We start from the raw sequence: 23,005 nt of genomic DNA, 5'->3' as shown, positions 1-23,005 counted from the left end.
TTGAAATCTAAAAGATGTTTGGACCGTTTCTGCTAATTTCCAACCCAAGTCCCTAGTTGGGCTTTTAAAGAGACTACAACTATCTAAAATGTCTTGTATGGGCTAATAAAAAGTACAGAAATCACATGAAATAGTTTAAATTAATCAATTAAAATCAATTAATAAATTAATTAAAAGTTAATAAATTAATTAAAAGTTAAGAGATTTGTATCAGTATGACAAAAATAGCTAAAGCAATCAGTATCTATCTTGTAATACTTATAAAAATGCTAAATAATCACAACATCTGATGGAACAGGGGTGAAAGCGTCTTACCTGCCAGGCAGGTGAGCAGCAGACAGACGGAGAGATGAACCATGGTGCCGCAGAGAGACGGATGTCAAAGCCGTCTGCAATGATCCCTGAAGACCGATCCTCACTCTTATAACTCAGAGGAGAACGGCCTCGCTCAATGTTATCAACCGCTCATACAGAACACAGACAACGAGATTACCCAACATTCCCGGTATCGGAGCGCGTGCGTCGGGCCTTGACGTCGGTTATCAGCCGGGTCCTTTGTGCTCGGCGGAGGGCGTTCTGCTGCGGTTTGCGGTTCTTTCTTTTGTTCCCGCCGAGTTGATTCAGGCGTTTCACAGATCTGACAATAGTACGCTTCTTTCTTCTTCATATCTGCCTGTAAGACTCTGTGCTCACTTTTATCGCTGTCCTGATATAATACAACTTGAGCTGTATGCCAGATCTGATATGCCTTTTCGGTTTTGTTTGCTGATGTGTTGACCTTTCAACAAGTGGCACACGCTTTTATGTTGGCACTGTGACAAGTTAAAGCTGCACTAGGCAAGATTTTTGTGTAAAAATGCAGCTGTCGGATCAGCCTAAACCACAAAGTGATGCTGCAGCAGAGCGGAACGTCTCCTCCCCACTAACTGAGACGCTGGGGATTCTCCCTGTTTGTCGAAATTAAATTCTGCTCACTGGTGGGAAATCTTCTTCACACAGGAAGAGACCGATCCAAACTGAAGAGGGAAATCCAAAAATGTCTCCTGAGCTCACAAATTACTGTATTTTATTGTCAAATTCAAAGTGAGCACCCATATTAATGTTTGATGTCATGATAATAATGAAAAATGCCATAATATGTGCCATTTTAACTATAAATGCTGCATGTATTACACTGTGCAGAATACAGACAGAACAGAGACTAAGGTGGACATCAAACATTAATATGGGTGTTCACTTATTGAATTGGACAATTAAATACAAAGTAATTGGTTTAAAACAGTATTTCTACTGATTTAAAATCTTGCGCTTTTATTTTGAAGGATAAACGGCCAAACTGGAAGTCTTGTGTCTGGTAATTGGAGCTAGTCTTACCTATCGAGGCCGGGTTGCGCGCAAAAGTGACATATTTTGAGATCAACAGCTATAGAAATGATTTCAGTTAAATAACGGTGTAAATGTCGGTCTTTTCAAGTCACTTTGAGATCTTTTGGCTTCAACAGACTTGGATTATGCTGGAAGAGCTGCATGGAGCCATTTTATGGTCATTTTCTGTTATTTCTTGAACTGTGAAGACAGGTCTCCAGCAACTTCAGTTGTTTTGGAGACCGCCACAACGTACTTCACCTGGCAGGCTCCGGGACTGTATGCACTAACAAACTTTACCCGATTCAGATTTTGTGCTAATTTCACGACTCATTATGAGATCATGTTGAAACCCCACCCCATATTTCATTCACTAGCAAGACTGTCTATTCATTATAGCTTATAGTTTTCCCTTTCTCTACTGTAATCTCCCCACCTACAGTACAGACAGTTATGCAGGTCTAAATTAAATTACGTTTTAAATAAGAATATCTATGGGGTATCTGAGGCTTTTGAAGTTTCATCAAATGTTTCATATCAAACTGACGTTGACTTGAAAAGATTTGGGAACCCGTGACTTATACACCAGTGGCAACAAGATGAATGATTTACAGTTTATGTTTTTATCAAAAAAAAAAAATGCAACAAAGAAATTGTCTTGACACCCAGATCTTCTGAGGAATATACTATTTAAGAAACAAGCAGTGTTAGTACAGGCATAGCAGTGATTATGGACAGAAACTAACACAAACTTTGATTGAGTGCCTTTCAAGAAGTGTTTATCAATTTAACTGGGTCACTGATATGAAACCTGGGTGGGTCGTTAACTGTAAAGGCTACGTGTCAATACAAGAGTACAGCAAACATGCACCTGATCACCTTCAAACACACAATAAATGTGTGGAAAATTGATTGGACCTATGTCTTAAAATGTAAATAAGTGAAAATTGAAATATAGGACAATAGCAATTTTACAGGTTATTGCAAGTTTATGGTAAGGAGATTTTTAACATATTTCCAAGGGAAATGTGAATATCGTCTGCAAACGATATGTGTCACACTTACAATTACAACATTTAATGAGAAGAAATTAAATGTTTAGGTTTTGTGATGTATGGAACATCACTAGACAGACATGCTGTGTTTGATTTAATGTTCTAATTGCAAGTATGAGATGGTTCATGAGTTTTTTTTCCATGTTTGGTAACCAGGAGAAAAAAATATTACTCTGAGTCCAATGTGACAAAAATTAATCAGTGCATTTTATTAAAGTATAGGCATTATCAAATTTTACTTCAGCAGAAAGCTGTTGGATCACAAATTCATTAACTGTTCTCAGTTCTCCATAAATGTAGTTACAGCTTCCAAATCCTCTTAACTTGAAAAAAGTAAATGATCACAAATAGCCTGACTTGATTAAAAAAAAAAAAAAACTTGTGTAAATATCTTAAACAATCACTTGACAAATCATGACCGTACATGTGCACACTCACTCCTGCACACTTTGATGTTAAAATACCTTATCATCAAGAGCAAATAGGTTTACTGTCAGTACATGAGACACATGGAAAAGAGCCATATGCAACGGCGACTATGAGTCCTTTATAAATCTCCTTCATCACTGCAAATTCAGTTACAGCATAACTAGAAAAACTTGTTCTGCTCTGTGAGTTGGAATAACTAAACCCATTCAATAACAGACAGACAGACAGACAGAGAAATTGTTGTTATTATGATAGTGAACATATTTTAAGTATAGTAAAATAATTAAAAAACAATTCAAGGTATAACAACCAACCAAATACATGAATACAATTTATGATAAAAAAAATATTAATTCTAACTTACTAGCAGGAAAACATTAATAAGGAGTATAATAAATAATGCTAATAAAAGTCCAAATAAAAAATAATTAACAAACAAATAAATAGAAAGAACGAATGAAACAAAGAAAGAGAAAGAAACATAGAAATAACAGACAAACAAAGAGACAAACATTAAATTAGAATTTACTAGTATAACAAAAATAATACAAAAACAATTAAAGGGATAATGAATGAATGAATGAATGAATGAATGAATGAATACTGATGATGCTAAATGAAGACTGGCTCACCTCCTTATTCAACACTCTCTCCATCTGGATCACAGTGTAATCGCAGTGCAGACGATGAAGGCGAACAGCAGCAGACCTGAGGTCAGCTCAGGCCGAGCGGACAGGTTGTGATCTGCCGTCAAACAGGAACACAAGAAACGTCACACTGAGACACGCAGGCCACACAACAACATGACACGTTAAATTAATATCTTGACCAGCACTTTATAGTTCGTTATGGAGCTGTGATTTTGCGTTTTACTTATCTACCTCCCATCCATACAGTTTTTAAGACTGTGGCTGACTTCTTTGAGACTGTGTTTTGCGCCTCGCACTTGATAGTGACAGACTTCACCCGATGCTCCACTGTCATCTCAATCACATTGCCCTTCACAGTCTGACTGTCCACAGACCAGAGGTAGCGACACGAAGGCGTACACTCAGCGGTACAAAAGAACTTAGACTTTCTCGCAACTTCTATATTGTCCGGGCCATTGATATGAATCTCAGAGGGACCAGCTGAAAGAAGATAGATCGTTAATGAGAAAATGTATTAAACTCATAATTTATCCATGGACAGTAAATTATTATACAAATGCAAATTTGATGGACAACTTGATACACTTCTTTATTTTAGTTAAGTAAAATAAAGAAGTTGTTTAATTTTACAATAGAGGGCTTTGACGTAATGTTCCCTCTGGCAGCCATGTTGGAGGTCCACAGCTGTTGGGCAACAGAACAGCCGACAGCATTTCTAAACGCACAACTTGTCTGTCTCAAAACTGAATAGACATGGTGATTATGTGCTGTTTTTGACTAGGGACTGATCATTTCAACACTAGCTAACAGCTTGTTAGCTTAGCTACTAGCTAACATATCTAGAATCAGCTAGCATTAGCATGTTCACATTAACATCAGTGTCTTTGCTGGCTAGTTAGCTAGCTAACAGTTTGTTCAGGTTAACTGAGCTGACTCTTCTCAAGCTACAACTCTTCATGTTTTGGAGTAGAGACTAGGGCTAAAGACAAGACAGTTTATTGTGTCACAGTAACCTACATTTGGAAACAAATCCACCTTATCACACTATTCACTTTTACTGAGAACGTTACTGAATGGATCTACAGCCACACCACAACAAGCTGACTCAGCTGCTCTCTGTTTCTAGCCTGGTTTTATATGTTTAGACCTTATTAGTGCACAGCTAATTCTCCAGTGGACCTCCTTGATAGAGCCAGACATGGCTGCCATATTTGCAACTGCAAAGCCTCTATAGTCCACTGAGGGGGCAGAGTATAAGAGGGACTGGCCGCTCTGGTCAGAAGTTTCACTTTCCCCACCGGTATTTCATAAATTCAGAGCTAAATCATATCTAACACTAAAAGTCTCTTCAGATGGGGTTCTTGGGACAAAATCCTACCAAACAGGAGTCTGTAGAACTTGGGGGTCCTTGACATGAAAATGTATGGCAACAGTTGACTTACATGTCACTGTTATGCTTCGGGCTGCCGCGACAAAGAGCCCGGACACAGAGTTGGTGGCTTTGCAGATGAGGGTTTTAGAGGTGTCCATCTCTTGAGGAGTAACAGAAATAATGTTCCCCTGTCCCCCGATCCACGGGCTGTTATCAATCTTCCAGGTGTAGTTGCAAGATGGCCGACAGTATGCGTGGCAACTGTAGCTGTGGCTCATCAAAGGATTCATCAAATCAGAACCTGTGATGGAGACGTTGGCAGGTCCAGCTAATGTAAAAAAAAGAATGTGCAAGTCGTTAGTGGGGAGAGGTGTTCACAGAGTTGTGAAGTTACAATGTCATAAGGCATCTTTATGGCAATATTATGGCAATATTATGGCAATAATGGTCTCCTTCCTGCAGAAATGAAATTTCAGAAATTTAAAAAAAAAAAAAATTTGCAGAAAAACTAATCGCCACATTGGCTTCAGACCGTAGCCGAATCAGTCAAATTCGTCAAGCACCAACGTCCACTGTGTGACCGCCTGCAATTGGTCTAAAATATCACGTTATTGGTTTTGTATCCTTGTGGAAAACCATCTCCATTTCCTTCTCCAGTTTCCAATTTGTTTCCACCTCCATGCTAACATCCCATGGTTAACGGTCTGGAGGCTCAGCTTGCTAAACTTGTTGTCCAATCAAACGTTTCAAATTCCTCAGATTCCCACAAACACCTTTGTCGCTCTCTCACCGCAGTTGTTGTTGTTGTCATTGTTGAGTTTTTGTCACCGCTATTTCTCTTGGTTATGGTTACGTCTTTAATTTCCATGCACCCCTGCTGGCATGGAATGTAAATATACAAACACTACGAAGCCATAGTGAGTATACACAAATGTTTGACTGCGTTTGTACTTTGGGCAAGTTCAACTTTGTCTTAAGTATACCGCTACCTTGAGATACTGTCTGAAAAAACAAAAGTAAAAAAGTAAAAAAAAAACCCGATACAAATCGTCAATAGAAATCATCTCCTAAAACTTTCTCAGTACATCTCATCTCTCCTTGCTTGTAAAACCATTAACTCCTGTACCAGATCTCAGGACTGGCTAACCTTAGATATTCTGTGTGCATTTACAGAATTCGGAAAGACTTTCCTGTACTATGCAAAGGACTTTGGAACTAGAACATCTTATCCCATGGGATGATGCTGACTTATTCAGTGAACATACATGGATCTGTCAATGCTGTAACGTGTGATTGGATTGTGCTTGTATGTTATTTTTTGTATATATTTGTATTTTTGTATTTGTTTTTTTTGTTTTTTTTGCTGTTGTTCTCAGGTCTCTCTTGAAAACGACATCTTGATCTCAGTGGGACTACCTGAACAAACAAAGGTTAAAAAGAAAAGTCAACGATGCAGGTACCTAACACTTGCAGTTTCTTTGTTATCATGTCGGTCGCCCCCGTGTCGTCATCGCTGACTGAGCAGGTCAGAGTCAGCGCCTCCACCCAGTGAGGAACAGTGAAGATCAGCACGCTGTCCTGACCTTTGGCCCACTGCCTGTCCAGAGACATGGAGTAGGTACAGGAGGACTGACAGCTGGCTTCACACTGGAAGCTGCTCGGCACGCCCACCGTCACGTAGTCCGGACCCAGAATGACGATCTCCAGTCCATCTGAAAACCACTGGCAACTGTCAGAACATGTAGTCGTCGTGTTTGATGTTTCAAAGATGCTGCGTCTGTCGTTTTACCAGAGGTGTGACCAAGTCAACTTTGCTCGAATCCCAAGTCAGTCTCAAGTCTTGAGGCAAGTATCAAGTCAAATCCCAAGTCTAAATGTAGATTACAAGTCAAGTCCAAGTCATTAATGTCAAGTCTCAAGTCTAAATGTAGAACAGCAAGTCAAGTCAGAACAAATCAAGAGTCCAGTATCAATTTAATACATTTAAGAAAATTAAATATCTAGGACTTTTCAATGCAATATGGTTTTAATAGGATAAAAACTTGGTATCATGAGTTTGATTTCTATAATCAGTTTCAACTTCAATAAATTCAATCATTCCATACAAATTCAGAAAACAGAATTTAAATTAATTCGTCTGCTGGAACAAATCTCATCACTTTCAATCCAAGTCATTTACACAAACACAAGATCTCAAGTCAAGACTTTAGAAACCTTTTCAAGTCATCAGAGTACAAGTCAGAGTCAAGTCCCAAGTCACCAGAACCCAAGTCAAGTCTCAAGTCTTCTCTTCATGCATCAAGTTAAGTCTTAAGCAATTCAAATTGTGACTCAAGTCTAAGTCACGTGACTCAAGTCCCCACCTCTGCATTTTACCACCAATAAATCATGCTCATGGGAAATGTACTCTTAATGTGGAGAAACACTAGCACTAACAATACCACTGGTGTGAGATAGAGGCTCTCATTGGTTTATGGTAATTATACCAAGGTATCACAAGTAATTTGACAATTATATATTGATGCTTAAAATGACACATATAGCAGCTTTAAGATATTATTGTCTGTTTATATAGATAAATATGAATATAAAGTAATTCACCGTTGTCATTGTCATCTGGTTGTGGGGAAATCTCATTCTCATCATCAGTAGACAGCACTGGTGCTGACTGGAGGCCTACATCATCCGCAAAAAAAACATTTCACGTTGGTGTAACATGGGTATGATGCTGGTATAATGTTCTTTGAAATAATAAAACCAACTTCATGGGTTTTTGGCATATAAATCTTCATATGAGTTCAGTTAATATTGTCTGTCCCAGGCACCCATAGTCACTGACTTTTCCATTTGTCTGGGAATCATTTCTTGGCACATACACAGTCTGAACCAGAACTATATTTAATAGTTTTTTCTTTGCTTTTTTCCCCCTTTTAAATGACAAATTCTGCCTGTTTGAATTGAAAGGCCTCTTTTAAAAATCACTGCTACATAGTGCATGTTTTAGAAGATAAACACTAGAAAAAGAGACGGCTCAGAAACATAACTTTTTTTTGGAAGCAAACATCTTGAGATGACTAGTCAGAGATAGTAATGCCAGCAATCATTTTATAAGAGTATATTTGTCAACTTTTTCTAATGGTGGATGTCTCTTTTGGAATGAAACTCTTGTTGCCTGTTGTGGTTGACTGTTTGTGGTGGAAAATGCTTCACCAAATTGAAATAACGCTTCCAACCTCATCTTTCTATCGCATTTCTAGCAGATAAAACCACTTTCAATATGAGACCGCTCCCCGTGACCAATAAAAATGAGAAGCACCACAGCTGTACTGTACACACCATGCCAAAGATCCACATCATCAAGGTCAAAATGTGACTCCATATAGTATTTTCTCAAGTGTTTTTTTTTTCCGACCAGCTTGTGTTACCTGCCAGGCACAGGAGCAATAGAAGCCGTTTGGGATTTGAGTATCCTCCGCTGTGTTTAGAGGTGCAGGTAGCGTCCATTTTCCTGTCGGGGTCTGAGCTGAACCAGGAAATAGACGACTGGCACGGCAGATTCAGTCAACATCAGCGGGCAAACAGCTCTTATCAGAGAGCAGGAACATATCTGCCCTCTTAGTCACTCTGCTGGAAATAAATTGCTCTTAATGTGAAGTGAATAAGGTAATTGCTTATACAGCTACGTAGGTGTAGGAGAGGGCAAAAACATTTATTTAAAGTAAAAAGTTTTCACCCCCACTGGCATTTTCCTGAGCTACAAAACTGGTGAAACTACATTTCTTACATTTTACATTTTCATTAATTTCTTATATTTCTTCAGTGTGTCTTCTCATCAGCTTTTCTTCTGTAGCTCAGTTTAGAGAGTAGAGGATTATAAAGGTACAATGCTGAAATCTTTAGGTTTGCTGGTTCAAAGTCAGCTCAAATTAAAATTTTATAGACTGCAGGATGGTCTAATGGTGAGGAACCTGTCCCTGAACTGAAATGTCGCGGGTTTGATTCCTGCAACAGCCAGTATGTCCTCTCCAAATGCCTATTTCTTATTGGAAAACAGACATATAAACACAGTGATATGTCACAAACATAATTTGTAACAGTAAGTCACCGGGAATGACAGAACAAGGAAATGTGACATGTTGTTGCGTTAAAAACTCACAAATTAATAGCAACACGCAGGGACGATACTTGATGATACTTTTATATTTCTGATCAGAAAGTAAATGAAAAATGAATCCTGGTATTGAAATGCTTTAACATCGTAGCATCTGATGAGAGGAGGAGGGGGTGAACAAGACTTTGAAGCTCTACCCAGTGTAAATCACTCTGGATAAAGGCGTCAGCTCGATGCATAGAATTTAATGTAAATAAAGCACAGGAAAATAAATTAAAAGTCAATAGGGATAAGTCCTTTTTACAGTCTGTGAGTATTGTTCAGTGTGTGAAATAAAAACCTGCTGGAAAGTGTTTTTATGTGTCTGACCGCAGATGTTTGATAATCCTATAAAGTTTTTGTTCGACAACATTATTCACTGCTGTGTTCACCTTAACGCTGCACAATAGGCGACCTCGCCCTCGGCTCCAGGAATCAGACTCTTATCAGAATAAATGAGCGAAAGGCAAACAGGAGTTTAAAAAAAAAAAAAAAACTCATAATGGACTGACTATCAGAAGGCAGTTAAAGTTAGAATGAATTTGTATGAGTGTCAGTCGACTAGAAGTACTTTTTTATTACTGATGTTTTCACAAAATGTTCTTGTAGTGGTAACATGGCACACACACACACACACACACACACACACACACACACACACATACACACACACACATACACACACACACACACACACAATAAAACAGTAGAGCTTCATTACAACTGAGCAGTTACATTACATTTATTGAAAGCTAGAAATTTAACAAACTAACAATGTACATTTTAGATTTTTGCACAACAACAGGAATGTGAATATAAAGTGTGTATCCGTATGTGTATGTATGTGCGTCCTTGCATGCATGTGTGTGTGTGTGTGTGTGCAAATCTGTGTGTGTGTGTGTGTGTGTGTATGTGTGTGCTGTTAAAGTGACGTCTCTCTGGAGTCCCTGGACGGCCTGAAGGTCAGTATCTCTGTAAAAGTGTGACCTGCAGGAACACAAAGAAAGGTTTACAGTCTGCATCATCCATCCTCACATGTTTCTTTCCCGCTTTCAGTTCCAAGTTCAGTGCGTTCAGTTTTCTTTCATGTCAATATTTATCATTCTGTCTTTTTCTTTCTCCTCGCCTCAAACCAACTGATCCTCTCTCCACTCCTGGCAGGGTGTGTTGCCTGTGTGTTGTATGTAGTGGTGATAAATGTGTTTTAATTGTATTTTCAAAGGGACATTAAGTAATCTTTTACCTTTATCGACCTCTATTGGCGCCCAGTAGGAATTACAAGAACATGATACAACTTATCTCCTCCTACATCATATTGCGTAGCCACAACTCTGCAGAAAACAACAGAGGTTTGGAGAAATTCTCGTAAAGCCAAAGTCAGCTCTGATTGGCTCTGAGTTTGAAACAGGATTCTCCCACAATGCCCCTGGAAACGGCACTTCTGATTCGTTTTTTTGGCCGATTAGATCAAGTTTCCATTGCTAGCTTAGCTTCAGCACTAGTTGCTTTACTGAGTAAATTTGAATAAATATACAAACTCTTTGAGTAAATTAAATGAGTGAGATAAAAATGGACGAATATTTTGAATCAAGTGAGCTCATTGTACCGGATAGAGTATAAACCTTTACAGCTTCTCAGCTTGAAGGTTCGGCTTGTTTTTGTGTCTGCAGCGTTCGCTCAGCTGCAAACACAACGGACATCCAAGTGTTTTCATGGTGTTTGTAACGCTCATTGTTGTGCCTCGCCAAATGTTTTTTTCCACTAGCTAGCTAGCTAACTGTAGCAACGTCCCTGTTATTCCTACGACAGTAAACAAGTGAGCAGCAGTGCCAGGCTCCGCCCACAGCTCCTCCCTTAGCTCCTCCCTTAGCTCCACCCGGCCAAATTTGACTGCTTTGAATGACAACAGCCCGCACAGGCCGAACACAGGCTGGAAAGTGAGTTTGGAAAGTGATCGCTGAGTCGTTGGTTTGATCAACAGCCCTATCAACTCCTGCAGATAAAGTCATTTTATGCAGTAAAAACTGTCCTTATTGCCCCTTTAAATTATGTGTTTTATTGTGTTTCTATTGTGAGATTTTATTGTAATCCCTGCCTGCAAACCAAATTTCCCTTGTGGCACGATGCGTCTGAAACCGGCTTCTTACGTTTCCACTGGTCTAGCGGCAGGTCTGTGTTGTCCATGGAGTGGTCGTACGGCAGCGCCTCCGTCTCCTCCTCTGCGTCTCTGAAGTCGCTGAAGAACGGCAGCGCCAGGGCGTCCGAGGCGCTCACCCGGCGCTCCGGGTCCAGGAGCAGCATGTTCTCCAACACACACACTGCTGCAACGCAGGCACAGTCAGACACCAGAGTTCAGACAGGGGGGACGACAGGGGGAACGGAGAACAGAGGCCACATCCACACTAATACGTTTTCGTTTTTAAAATGCGTAACTTTAGCTAGCGTCCGCACTACTCCGGCGTTTTCGGACACCTAAAACGGAGACTTTTGAAAACGCCGCTGACCCCGTTTTGGTTCGAAAACTCCTGGATCGCGTTTTAGTCCGGACGGGCGGAAACAGAGACTTTTGAAAACGATGACGCAGACGCCCACGTTCGCTTCCTGATTGGGTCTTATCAGTCACGACGTGTCCTTCCCTGATTCGTCCCCTATCACGTGACCCTTTTCCGCAAGAAAACAAACAACATCAGCCTTGACTACCAGTGGTTAATTCCCGGTACCGCTCTAATATGTCGCCGTATTTGCTTTGCGACGACTCCCAATCTATGTTTTCCTTCGCCTTGACCGCCTTACACTCATGTGTTTCTCTCAGTAACAGTTCCGCCTCATCGTCGGTCCAAGCAAAGAAATCTCTGGTCGTACTTTTCTCCATTGCTGTTCTTCCTCCGTAGTATTTTCTGCAACTAAGCAACCAACCGCAGAGTAGACAATCTGCTTCCTGTTTACACCGGGTCATGTGATATGCGTTTTCAGGCGTGTTAGTATGGACGGAGATTATTTCTGAAACACTCGTGTGGACGGAGAAAACGTATTAGTGTGGATGTGGCTAGAGACCTTCACGTACCGTTTGAGCTAGCTTTGGAGAAAATGGAGTGCAAATCCTTTTTTGGCACTTTTGGTAGACTTCTGATGTAGTTTTTGGCCTGTCAGAAAAACGAGGGAGGGGGTGGAGAGTGGAGCATGATAGCCGATATTTTCAGCCAATATTCAACATCTTTAAATTTGACCAATTTTATACCAAAAAACCTAAAGTATTTACTAGTTAACCCCAGAACTGAATTCTTGTCGGGGTGGAAAAGCCTCTGAAACTCTCCACTAATCCCAGACTCATAAAATTCTGGGAACCTCTGAGATTCAGCTTTTAAATGAACAATTCATTTACAAATACGTAACTGAGCAATTAAATGAATAAATAAATAATGAATTGCAGGTTTTACAGGCCAGTATCAGCTCAATATATTGCTCTGACTCTTAAGTTTCTTACGTCTTGGCTCTGGAGCTTCACAACAAAGTCAGCAGTTGGAGTTCCTGTAATCTTCATGATTTCTTTCAGCTGGTCGAGATCTGGCATCAACTGGGGGTCAAGGGTCACACTTGACTGAACATGACATTGGATTTTACCATTCAAACCGTTTGACAAACTCTGTACAGGACAAAACCAAACTGGGGTTGAGAAGAGTTTAGGATACGATCGTTTCCCTTGAAGAGCGGCTTTCCCAGCAGCATCTCTGCCATGATGCAACCCACCGACCAGATATCCACTGCAACAGAGGAGACACGTCTTTATCAGGAATAGTCACAGTCTTAATAGCTTGAGACTTGACTTGCTGCCTGAAGAGAAGACTTGAGACTTGACTTGACTTGGGTTCTGGTGACTTGGGACTTGACTCTGACTTGTACTCTGATGACTTGAAAAGGTTTCTAAAGTCTTGACTTGAGATCTTGTGTTTGTGTAAATGACTTAGATTGAAAGTGATGAGATTTATTCCAGCAGACGACTGAATTTAAATTCTGTTTTCTGAATTTGTATGGAATGATTGAATTTATTGAAGTTGAAACTGATTATAGAAATCAAACTCATGATGCTCTTACCAAGTTTTGATCCTATTAAAACCATATTGCATTGAAAAGTCCTAGATATTTAGTTTTCTTTAAGATATTAAATTGATACTGGACTCTTGATTTGTTCTGACTTGACCTGCTGTTCTACATTTAGACTTGAGACTTGACATTAATGACATGGACTTGACTTGATAATCTACATTTAGACTTGAGACTTGACTTGATACTTGTGCCTCAAGACTTGAGACTGACTTGGGACTCGAGCAGAGTTGACTTGGTCACACCTCTGGTAAAAATAGATCTTCTTGGCGTTCACTGCCCTCCTGTGGACACAAAACAGTTTGACTACACAGAGTGTGATGACAGGGGGAGGCGTGCAGTTTACCAGTCTGTGTGTAGTGCATCCAGTTGAGGATAACCTCCGGCGCTCGGTACCACCGGGTCACAACATAACCCGTCATTTCTGCGTCCGCTTGCCTTGCCAGGCCAAAGTCGAGGATCTAAGTAAGAAAAATTTAAGTGTAACCGTATCATCAAAATGTGGAGATGAGTAGGGAGTTCACCTCTAGGTGGCGTTGTGTGGTGGTGGAATACCTTCAACTCACAGTCCGGGTTAATGGCTAAATTTCCAGGTTTAAGGTCCTGTGGGATAAAGAGATGGGAGATGCAGGAAATCATTAAAATGGGCAGGAAAATGGATTTGGGCCAACAATATGGAGAGAGATTAGTGCCAGCAGAGATTTTATTTGAATTACATACATCTGAATTTGGCGTATTGAATCCTTCAATTGACAAAAAAAGAAAAAAAGAAAAAGGATTTGTTGACTATATTAATTTGAAAAGTTTTAAGGCACAATTTGACACTGAATGCAATAGCTTGAAATTGAAGTTGATAATTGTTGAATTTAAGTTTTAGCTATAATTTCAAATTCGGTTCTCGCAGTTCAGATTGAACTTCCTGAGACAGACTTCCAGACACAAGGGCTTTTGTTCCCTGAGTGTCGACTGGCAGGCTCCGCCCCCACCGCAGTCTTTCCATACACAAGCCGTTAATTGAAGGGTGTTAAATTTAACTATTATTTTTTTAAATTATTATTATTATCTATTTTCTTGCATGATTTTGAAAATCTTAAACACCAGTTTGTACAAAAAGTGAGTAGGGAAAGTCATGTTGATAGCTGAGATATTTCAATTCTAATATATATTGATGATGTGATTATTAGAGAAATTTGGAAGGACAAAATAACTTTTTACATAGAATTTACTGGATGTTTTTGTTTCTGTTTCTTTTTATAGTGCTTATTTTATGGATTTCCTTGTTTATTTTTGTTGTTGTTCAAAATAAAATAAATAAAGATAAATATAAACAAAACAGCCATCAATTGACAACATACTGGCCTTTCTAGAGTTAAGAAAGACATGATTACACACACACACACACACACACACACACACACACACACACTGAAGTGCTCCCGGTGTGGGAGTCAGGATGAATGGGAGTGGGTGTGAAAAAGAGCGAGCACCCCGCCCCCAACGCTCATAGTCTGAAAGGTCAAAGTTCACGCACCCTGTGGATGATCCCTGCAGAGTGGATGTACTGCGGAGAGAGGAGAGAGGAAACATCAGCGACTTCAACTTCACCGAAACAGCTAATTGATTTAAAGCAACACCCCATAACATGGGGGTTATTCAGCACTCGACCGCCATGAAAACCAGAATATACTACTTTTATATTTAAATACTAATTTTAGAGTAAACCAAGGACAGAAATGCAAAATGACGACACGGGATGCTTTGTTATCTTAAAGCAGGATCTGTTGCTGAATCTGTGTTCAATGTCAGTTTTAGTTTTGTGGAACAAATTGCCAGTGGAGCTGAGACTTGAGCCAATGCTGACTACTTTTAAATCTAAGCTAAAGACCTACCTGTTTACCATTGCTTTTAATTGATTTTCTTTTATACTACTATTTTATTTTATTTTTTTTTTATTTTTATTTTTTTTTATTTTATTTTATTTTTTTTTTAAATCTGTGGGCATTTGCCTGTTTGCTTTTATTGTTTTTATTCTGTGTCCTTTTGCTTGCTCGCTTTTAATGTTTTTATCATTTGTTTCTTGTGCTTTTGCATGTGTTCTCTGTAAAGCACCTTGGGTTGCCTTTGGGTATGAAATGTGCTATATAAATAAATTTGCCTTGCCTTGCCTTGCCTAGGAAAATATCTGAACGCTACAAACTCGTCCAGCTGCATCTGATCTTGGTCAGTAGTTTATATTCTGTTTTTCATGGTGGTCAAGTGACAAATAACCCCCATGTTAAAACTCAGGCTTTGTCCACACTAATCCAGATATATTTGAAAATGCCGTTTATGTGTCTAAAGTTTTCCGTCCGCATTAGCGTTATTGAAAAGTCTGCTGTCCACACTGAACCCCCAGAGACGCATCATGTCCTCCCTGGTCCTGCTCAGGCAACCCGGTCTCACGGCAGTTCGTGAAATAGTCACGAAAATGTAATCTATTGATTCGTGTACATGGACACGATTTTGCCATTTTTTTCATGAAATGAACACGACCTAAAAAACGTGCCTCCACCACGACCTGAATTACGTTCCTCCACCACGAATTTGAAAACATAAGTTTTGGCAAATAAAACTACTCGTGTTAACGGTTATGGTTAGGCAACTAAAACAACTTGGTTAAGGTTAGAGAAATGGTTTGGTCATGGTTAAATAAGAAAAATGTTCATTAAAAATTGAATGTGGCTTACGGTTGAAATGTACTTTGAACACGCTGGGAATCGAACCCCGGTCATCGGCATTGAAGGTAAACGTATGAAACCATAACCCTAACCATACGCCCATCCGCCCCCCCGACCACAACGCCCTGACTGACCATTGTTTTATTTCAGTGTCAAACTACTTCCTGAGTCCCGACTGACAGACAAAAAAACGTGTTGTAAGCACGAAAGATACTTCCAATTGAAATACATTAGTTTGAAAGTCGTGCTGAGTGTCACGAAAAAAATGGAAAAATCGTGTCCATGTACACAAATCAATAGATTAAATTTTGTGACTATTTCACGAACTGCCGTGACACCGGGTTGGCTCAGGACACTTGGGCCGGAAGATTTACTGCATTTCCGCAGCAGCTTTCTGCCACCGCCATTTTTAAAAGGTTGTCGATTGCAGAGCGACCGTGAAGAACGAAGTCCGTTAGCAAGTTAAGTTTCTGAAAAAATGCCTAAATCAAAAAGTTAAAAAAAGTGTCACAGTAGAGTCGTTCTTCTCTTAAGTTTGGGGCGGCTCTCCAGACACAACCAGCTGATTCAGCCTGGATGGATCACATGACAGCGACACGCCTGAGATCACATGACCAACACCGTTTTCAAATTCATCCACTTGGGGCAGCGTTTTCAGAGAGCTCCATTTTCTGTGGTCGAAAACGCCGGCTTAGTGTGGATGGAAGGACAAAATGGAGAAATAAAGATTTATCCGGATTAATGTGGACTATAACTAATAGTTCTAAATGTGTTGAGGAAGATTCAACCTTGAGTCCTTTCAGCATCTGATAGACGAGGAACTGCACTCTGTCCTCGGATAATCTCTCCATCTTCATCAGTTTGCCGAGGTCAGTGCCCATAAACGGCATTACCAGGTAACTGAGGAGGAGAGGAGAGGAGGAGAGGAGATGGAGGAGAGGGGGAGAGGAGGAGAGGAAGGGGGGGAGAGGAGGAGAGGTAAGGAGAGAGGAGAGGAAAGGAGAGAGGAGGAGAGGGGGAGAGGAGAGAGGAGAGGAGTAGAGGCGAGGAGGAGAGAAGAGAGGAGAGGAGGAGGAGAGAGGAGAGGAGTAGAGGCGAGGAGGAGAGAGGAGTAGAGGACAGGAGGGGAGAGAGGAAGAGAGGAAAGGAGAGAGGAGAGGAGGGGGGGAGAGGAGGAGGGGAGGGGAGAGAGGAGGAGAGGAAAGTAGAGAGGAGAGGAGAGGGGGAGAGGAGGAGAGGAAAGGAGAGAGGAGATAAGTAGAGGAGAGGAGAGGAGAGAGGAGAGGAGACAAAGAGAGAGGAGAGGAGGAGAGGAGAGGAGTAAGAGAGGGGAGGAGAGGAGGAGAGGAGAGGAAGGAGATGATCTACAGGCACAAATGGTTAAACTGTATAAGGTTGAGGTGTTGAGGAGCTGCAGGAACTTACAAGTCCCGCAGTCTGTCCAGAGAGATTTCAGAGGTGAAAACGTCCAGCAGGCCGATCACCTGCAGACCAACAGGAGACACCAGGACCAAAACTACACTTAGCTTTCTGTTTGACACACTGTAGGCATCGAAGAGGCTGAAACGCAACTCTGTTTGCTCTCACTTCATCGACAAGATTGAATCAAAATATATAATTATGTAATTTACATGATGAGTAAAGTACGAAGTAATGAGAGAGAGAGAGTGATGAGAATTATTGGTCAGGGTGAAATACGATGAGACTTTCTTAAACTGAACAGCTGCTAAGAGGGTCACACATTCATCAAAATATGAAACATGGCGTTCTAATTTGTCGTTTAAATGCCTTTAAAGGAATTTCAAACTGTTAGGAGAAGAGCTGGTTTTGTTTGTGACCAAAGCCATGACAATGACAAAATGCACTTAAGCAAAACTCAACTAAAAACCCAGAGTAAAAATACAGTATATGTGTTAGAGGCAGAAATTACAGAAGCCGAGAACGGCCATGCTTGCGATAATTTTTTTTAATGCCGTTATCTCGAGATCACAAGTTAATTATCTCGTTATCTCAAGAAAACGAGCTTTGTTATCTGTTATATTTGTTATAATGTTTATCAGAGATCAGGAGCCATGCCAGCATGCATAGATGGCGTCTGTAGCAACTGGTTTAAGCTGAAAATGTCAGATCAAGGAGTAGGCTACCCATTATGGATCAACGCATCAGACTGGACTTCAATCAAGGTCTAACACAGGCAGAAATTGCATTGTGTCTTGTTTTCTCGAGATAACAAGATAAATTAACCCGTTATCGCGAGAAAACAAGCTTTGTTATCTCGAGATAACGAAATAATTAACTTGTGATCTCGAGATAACGGCATTAAAAAATAATTGCAAGCACGGCTGTTCTTGGTTTTCGTAAGAAATAACTGAGGGGGACAATTCATCTTTCTGCTACTTGATTGATTGATTGGTAGTTAACCCCTCGCACCCTGACTTTCCCCCTAAATTTCCTCTTAAGTAGCTTCAAAGTTAGAAAAACACATTTTCTCCATACTGTACAACAAAGTCTCATCCATATTCTGTATCTGCTGAAGCTGCAGCTGCTGATGCTGAGAGAAATTATTCAAACCCAAGGCTCCATTTTTTTTATGGCTGCAACATTATAGCAAATGGAAAAAATCCAGATGTTTGTGCTTCATTTTCTACACATTTCCCTGTAATTCAGCCTGACATGTTTGGTATCTTTGTAAACCTTGAGATCTGGACTAGAATTTAAAATAAAGTTCTGTGGGTTTGGACAAAGCTTGGTCACTTAACCAATGTTTGCAGTGATGGACCCACATGTAGGACTGGCAGGTAAACGCTCCCTCTCTCATGTTGACAGTGTGTATTTCAGCAGCAAATCAATACTTTTTTTTGTTTTGTTTTTGTGCAAAGGTTTCTCACATTTTCGTGCTTCATGTGTTTGAGCAGCCGCAGCTCTCTGTACGCTCTCTTGGCGAAGAGTTTGGACTGGAACGGTCGGTGAAGTTTCTTGATCGCCACTTTGGCTCCGGACCGGCGGTCCAACGCTGAACTGTGAACAAACAAACAACAACAACATGAACAAACAAGTAGTGTAGATAGATAGATAGATCATAGATAGATAGATAGATAGATAGATAGATCATAGATAGATAGATAGATATAGATGGATAGATAGATAGATCATAGATAGATAGATAGATCATAGACAGATTGATAGATAGATAGATAGATAGATGATCATAGATAGATCGATAGGTAGATAGATAGATAGATAGATCATAGACAGATTGATAGATAGATAGATAGATAGATGATCATAGATAGATCGATAGGTAGATAGATAGATCATAGACAGATTGATAGATAGATAGATAGATGATCATAGATAGATAGATAGATAGGTAGGTATAGGTAGGTAGGTAGGTAGGTAGGTAGGTAGATAGATAGATAGATAGATAGATAGATCATAGACAGATAGATAGATATAGATGGATAGATAGATAGATCATAGATAGATAGATAGATCATAGATAGATAGATAGATAGATAGATCATAGACAGATTGATAGATAGATAGATAGATAGATAGATGATCATAGATAGATCGATAGGTAGATAGATAGATAGATCATAGACAGATAGGTAGATAGATAGATGATAGATAGATAGATAGATAGATGATAGACAGATGATAGATAGATGATAGATAGATAGATAGATAGATGATAGATAGATGATAGATAGATAGATAGATAGATAGATAGATAGATAGATAGATAGATAGATAGATAGATAGATTCTATCAACAAATCAGTGTTAAATCAGTTAATTCAACTTCATGTAAAAATCAACACCCCAGGTTTAATTTCAATCCAAACCCATCAGAGGTAACTTAACACCCTAATCAACACTTGTCAACTCTAAATAACTGTCACTGAAAATTCATCACTTACAAATAACCAACAAAAAAATTGGGTGGATCAAAATTTCTGCGTGAAAATAACGAATTGTTGTATTAAATCATTTAAGGTCAAGTTAAAATGAAACTTCAGATCCTGTGGGAAAATTAGATCGATGCAGCAGCAAAAATAACAGGATTCAGCAGGGAAAAAGACAAACTAAGCAATAAAAAACAGAAGAAATAATACAAACGAATAAATGCAAAAAAAAACAGAATAGAACCGATTGTGGCTTTAGGCAAGGCAAGGCAAGGCAAGGCAAGGCAAGGCAAGGCAGCTTTATTTGTATAGCACATTTCATACACTGGGGCAATTCAAAGTGCTTTACAGGGTGATAAAAATACAGTAAAGGTAAAAAGTGCAAAAATACAGACAAGAGATACAAAAGATAAAAGACTTAAAAAGTAAACTAGTGCAGTTCAAATCAAATGAGATAGAAAGATGAAAGAACACAACAAATACAACAAATACTTCCACTTTTAGATGCACATTGTGAGTGAACCCATATGTTTTTCTGTAATTTTCTTTTCCCCTGTCCTTCCTGATTCTACTCTTGATCTGATATTTACGTCAGATCTCACTGCCTAAGGCAGACGAGAATCACAGATTCTCCTCTTGGTCAAAAACCTCACCATCCACAGATGGATGAGAGTTATACAGGGTAAAGCTCTGTCCCCCCCACATATAGTGTTCACTCATGAGCAAGTAAGCATTACCTGGACAAGACGAATGAAAATTCGTACTTGCCCGTGTCAGCTCTGTTGGGATCCTGAACAGAAAGAGTTAAAATTAAGGTTATTTAAAAGCTGAGCTGAAAAGATACGTTTTTAGCCATTACAGGGTAGAGTAGGCAATGCAAAATAAGAAAGTTTTTAGCTTTGACTTAAAAGCGGTCAGAGTCGGGGCCTGTCTAATACTTTATGTATACTTTATGCTTTATGTAAGCAGATGCTGCAGACACTTTGAACACTGAGAGGAAAGTCTGAGAAAGAGTAAGGAGGATCAACCTGGACTTACAGTTACAGTTTGGCATAAAAACAAACTGCTTTAGGACCAGCTGAGGGAAAACTAGTCGAAGTGTTTTTACTGTGTTTAAAACAGAAAGTATCGGTGCGGCCTGTTGTGCACTTAAAGTTGAATTCAGGCTCTTTGACTTCTCCCAACAAAATCCCAACAATGAAGCCCGGGGGTTTCTTTGTTGACCCTCATCCACAAAACACAATGCGGACCGAGCCAGCTGTGCTTCAGAGGGGGGAGACACCAAGCAACACTGCTGCTAGTTTGCTGGGATATTACTCCAGTAGCAGTATTACTGGTGTAAAAATAAGTAAAAGCAAAAAGTAGCATGAGTGAAATCAGGGTAAAAGTTAATCATCTTGTTTTTATTTCACAAAAGAAAAGATTGTTTCATTTGATTTTTCCCAGGCAGTGCTTAAAGGTCAGCGGTCAGAGAGTGTGAAAGAGATTATGTTCATTAAAAAAGGCTTCGCAAAAAGTAAACAAAATACTTAGTATAAATTATAGGCAACATAAACAAAACAGCACAGCTCATTTAACCTGATTACAATCACACAGTTTGCTGCAGTGTGTATGGGAAGCCTCCAAAGATTGTAGGCTGCTCTGGAGGTATTTAGAATACATTTATTAAACATACTTAAAAGTAAAATTACTGACTTCTAAAACTACTCAAAAAGAGTAGACTATATGTACAAAAAGAAGCTACTTTGTTACAGTAACGAGAGTAAATGTAATCCGTTACATCCACTCTTGGTGTTTTAAACTTTTTATCCCACAGCTGAAGATCAGGAGCTTTTAGGTAAAAACGTGAAACAGCAGTTTGACATGGACTTTTTAGGGGAAACACAGTGAAATCAATATGGATCAGTATTGTATTCTCACCACACTGTCCCGTAGGCTCCCGTCCCGACCTGCTTCAGGTCCCGGTACCTCTCCGGAACCTCCCACACGGTTTTGTTTACCTCCTGACGGTAAAACCCCGTCCTGGCCCGCACAGACATACCGAGGTCAGGATGTTGGATCCGCCGACTCTCAGCTCCGGTCCGCCGCGTCTTCTCATAGGAAGAAAATTTAGATTTTTGTTTTCTCTATCGACTTTCTTCTTCTGTTTTTTTTAAATGCCGAAATGCGCAGTGCGTCCCGCAGCCGAGAGGAGAGTTTGGTGAGGCGCATTCCTCCACAAGAACCAGCAGACCAGCTTGCAGGGTCACCAACACCCCCCCCCCCCCCCCCCACACACACACACACACACATTGTTGGTAGGCTGGCTCTTGGTCGCCCTGGGCAATCGATGGGTGTGTCGTCCGAGACAAAGTGTGGGAAGATCCCAAACATCTGTCTGTCCCGAGGAGGAAAAAAGTCCCTATAGGCTATATAATACACATATAATTTCCCTATAATATTCCTAAAATATTCCGCAGTGATGTAGGTGGGTAAACTATGACGTCCAATTGGTGATCATCATAAGCCACAAAAACACAAAAATAACCAAAAATGCATCATATTTTCATTAAAAAAATAATACTTGATGCCTTTTCATCCATTACAAGATCCTACTGTCATACAACTTACATCAATTTGATAACACTAATTTAGATCATAAAAATGTATGTCAGTAAAAAAGGAGGGGAAAGATTTATAGTCTGTGGTGCTCAGTAGTGAATTTATTATATTTTATTATGTTTTATTTTATCTCCTATGGTATACTTAAAGTTTTGCTGGTATTTTTTATGATATTCTTCTAAAATGTATTATAGGATTACTATATTTGTGGTGTTACCATGAGAACTGGACTGATAGGGACACACGCGCACACACACACACACACAAACATACAGATTCATGTTGACTGACACACACACACACACACAATTAGAGATTGGTATATTGTATATGGAGCACAACATTACAAAATATGAACATCAAGGGAATGATCTGTAAAGACATCATAATTATTCAGTAACAGAGAATATACAAGGAGAAAAAATAATACTGACAAACAGAAATCATAGTATTTATTCTGTGAAGCCAACACCTTCATGTACCCATAGATGAGTGAGTGAGTCATTTGAAAACCTAGTGGTTGACATTCAGTTCAGTCATTGGAAACTGATGGCAGACTGTAGAGTTACATGCCACCATGTAATCAAAAGACACTTCTTACTTGTAACGTACATATTTGTATACATTCGGTTTGCAGTTGCTAGTTAAATCCACCACA

At 39.7% G+C, this 23,005-nt stretch overlaps 1 protein-coding gene across 2 annotated transcripts; it reads right to left on the bottom strand.

Annotated features, from left to right (window-relative positions):
- Positions 1–9,846: 9,846 nt before the first annotated feature.
- mapk12b (mitogen-activated protein kinase 12b) lies at positions 9,847–21,887 on the bottom strand. Of its 2 annotated transcripts, XM_071543384.1 has the most exons (12): positions 21,667–21,887; positions 18,728–18,857; positions 17,265–17,323; positions 16,628–16,739; positions 14,654–14,683; positions 13,678–13,725; positions 13,469–13,583; positions 12,711–12,782; positions 12,506–12,585; positions 12,086–12,164; positions 11,169–11,342; positions 9,847–10,008 (listed from the first exon to the last, which is right to left on the bottom strand). In XM_071543384.1, exons 1-12 carry the CDS (start codon positions 21,783–21,785, stop codon positions 9,944–9,946), a joined length of 1,083 nt encoding a protein of 360 aa, XP_071399485.1. In that variant the 5' UTR covers positions 21,786–21,887; the 3' UTR covers positions 9,847–9,943. The 2 variants fall into 2 exon arrangements, with proteins under 2 accessions (XP_071399485.1, XP_071399486.1); XM_071543385.1 differs by lacking the exon at positions 14,654–14,683.
- Between the last annotated feature and the right edge of the window lie 1,118 nt (positions 21,888–23,005).

This window comes from Centroberyx affinis, unplaced genomic scaffold, assembly GCF_046629955.1.
Source record: "Centroberyx affinis isolate AG114_WGS23_722 - 3 ecotype Tasmania unplaced genomic scaffold, CSIRO-AGI_Caff_v1 ptg004310l_1, whole genome shotgun sequence".
Lineage (NCBI taxonomy): Eukaryota > Metazoa > Chordata > Actinopteri > Beryciformes > Berycidae > Centroberyx > Centroberyx affinis.
Note: the sequence above shows the minus strand (reverse complement) of the source record. Positions and strands in the feature narration are given on the sequence as shown.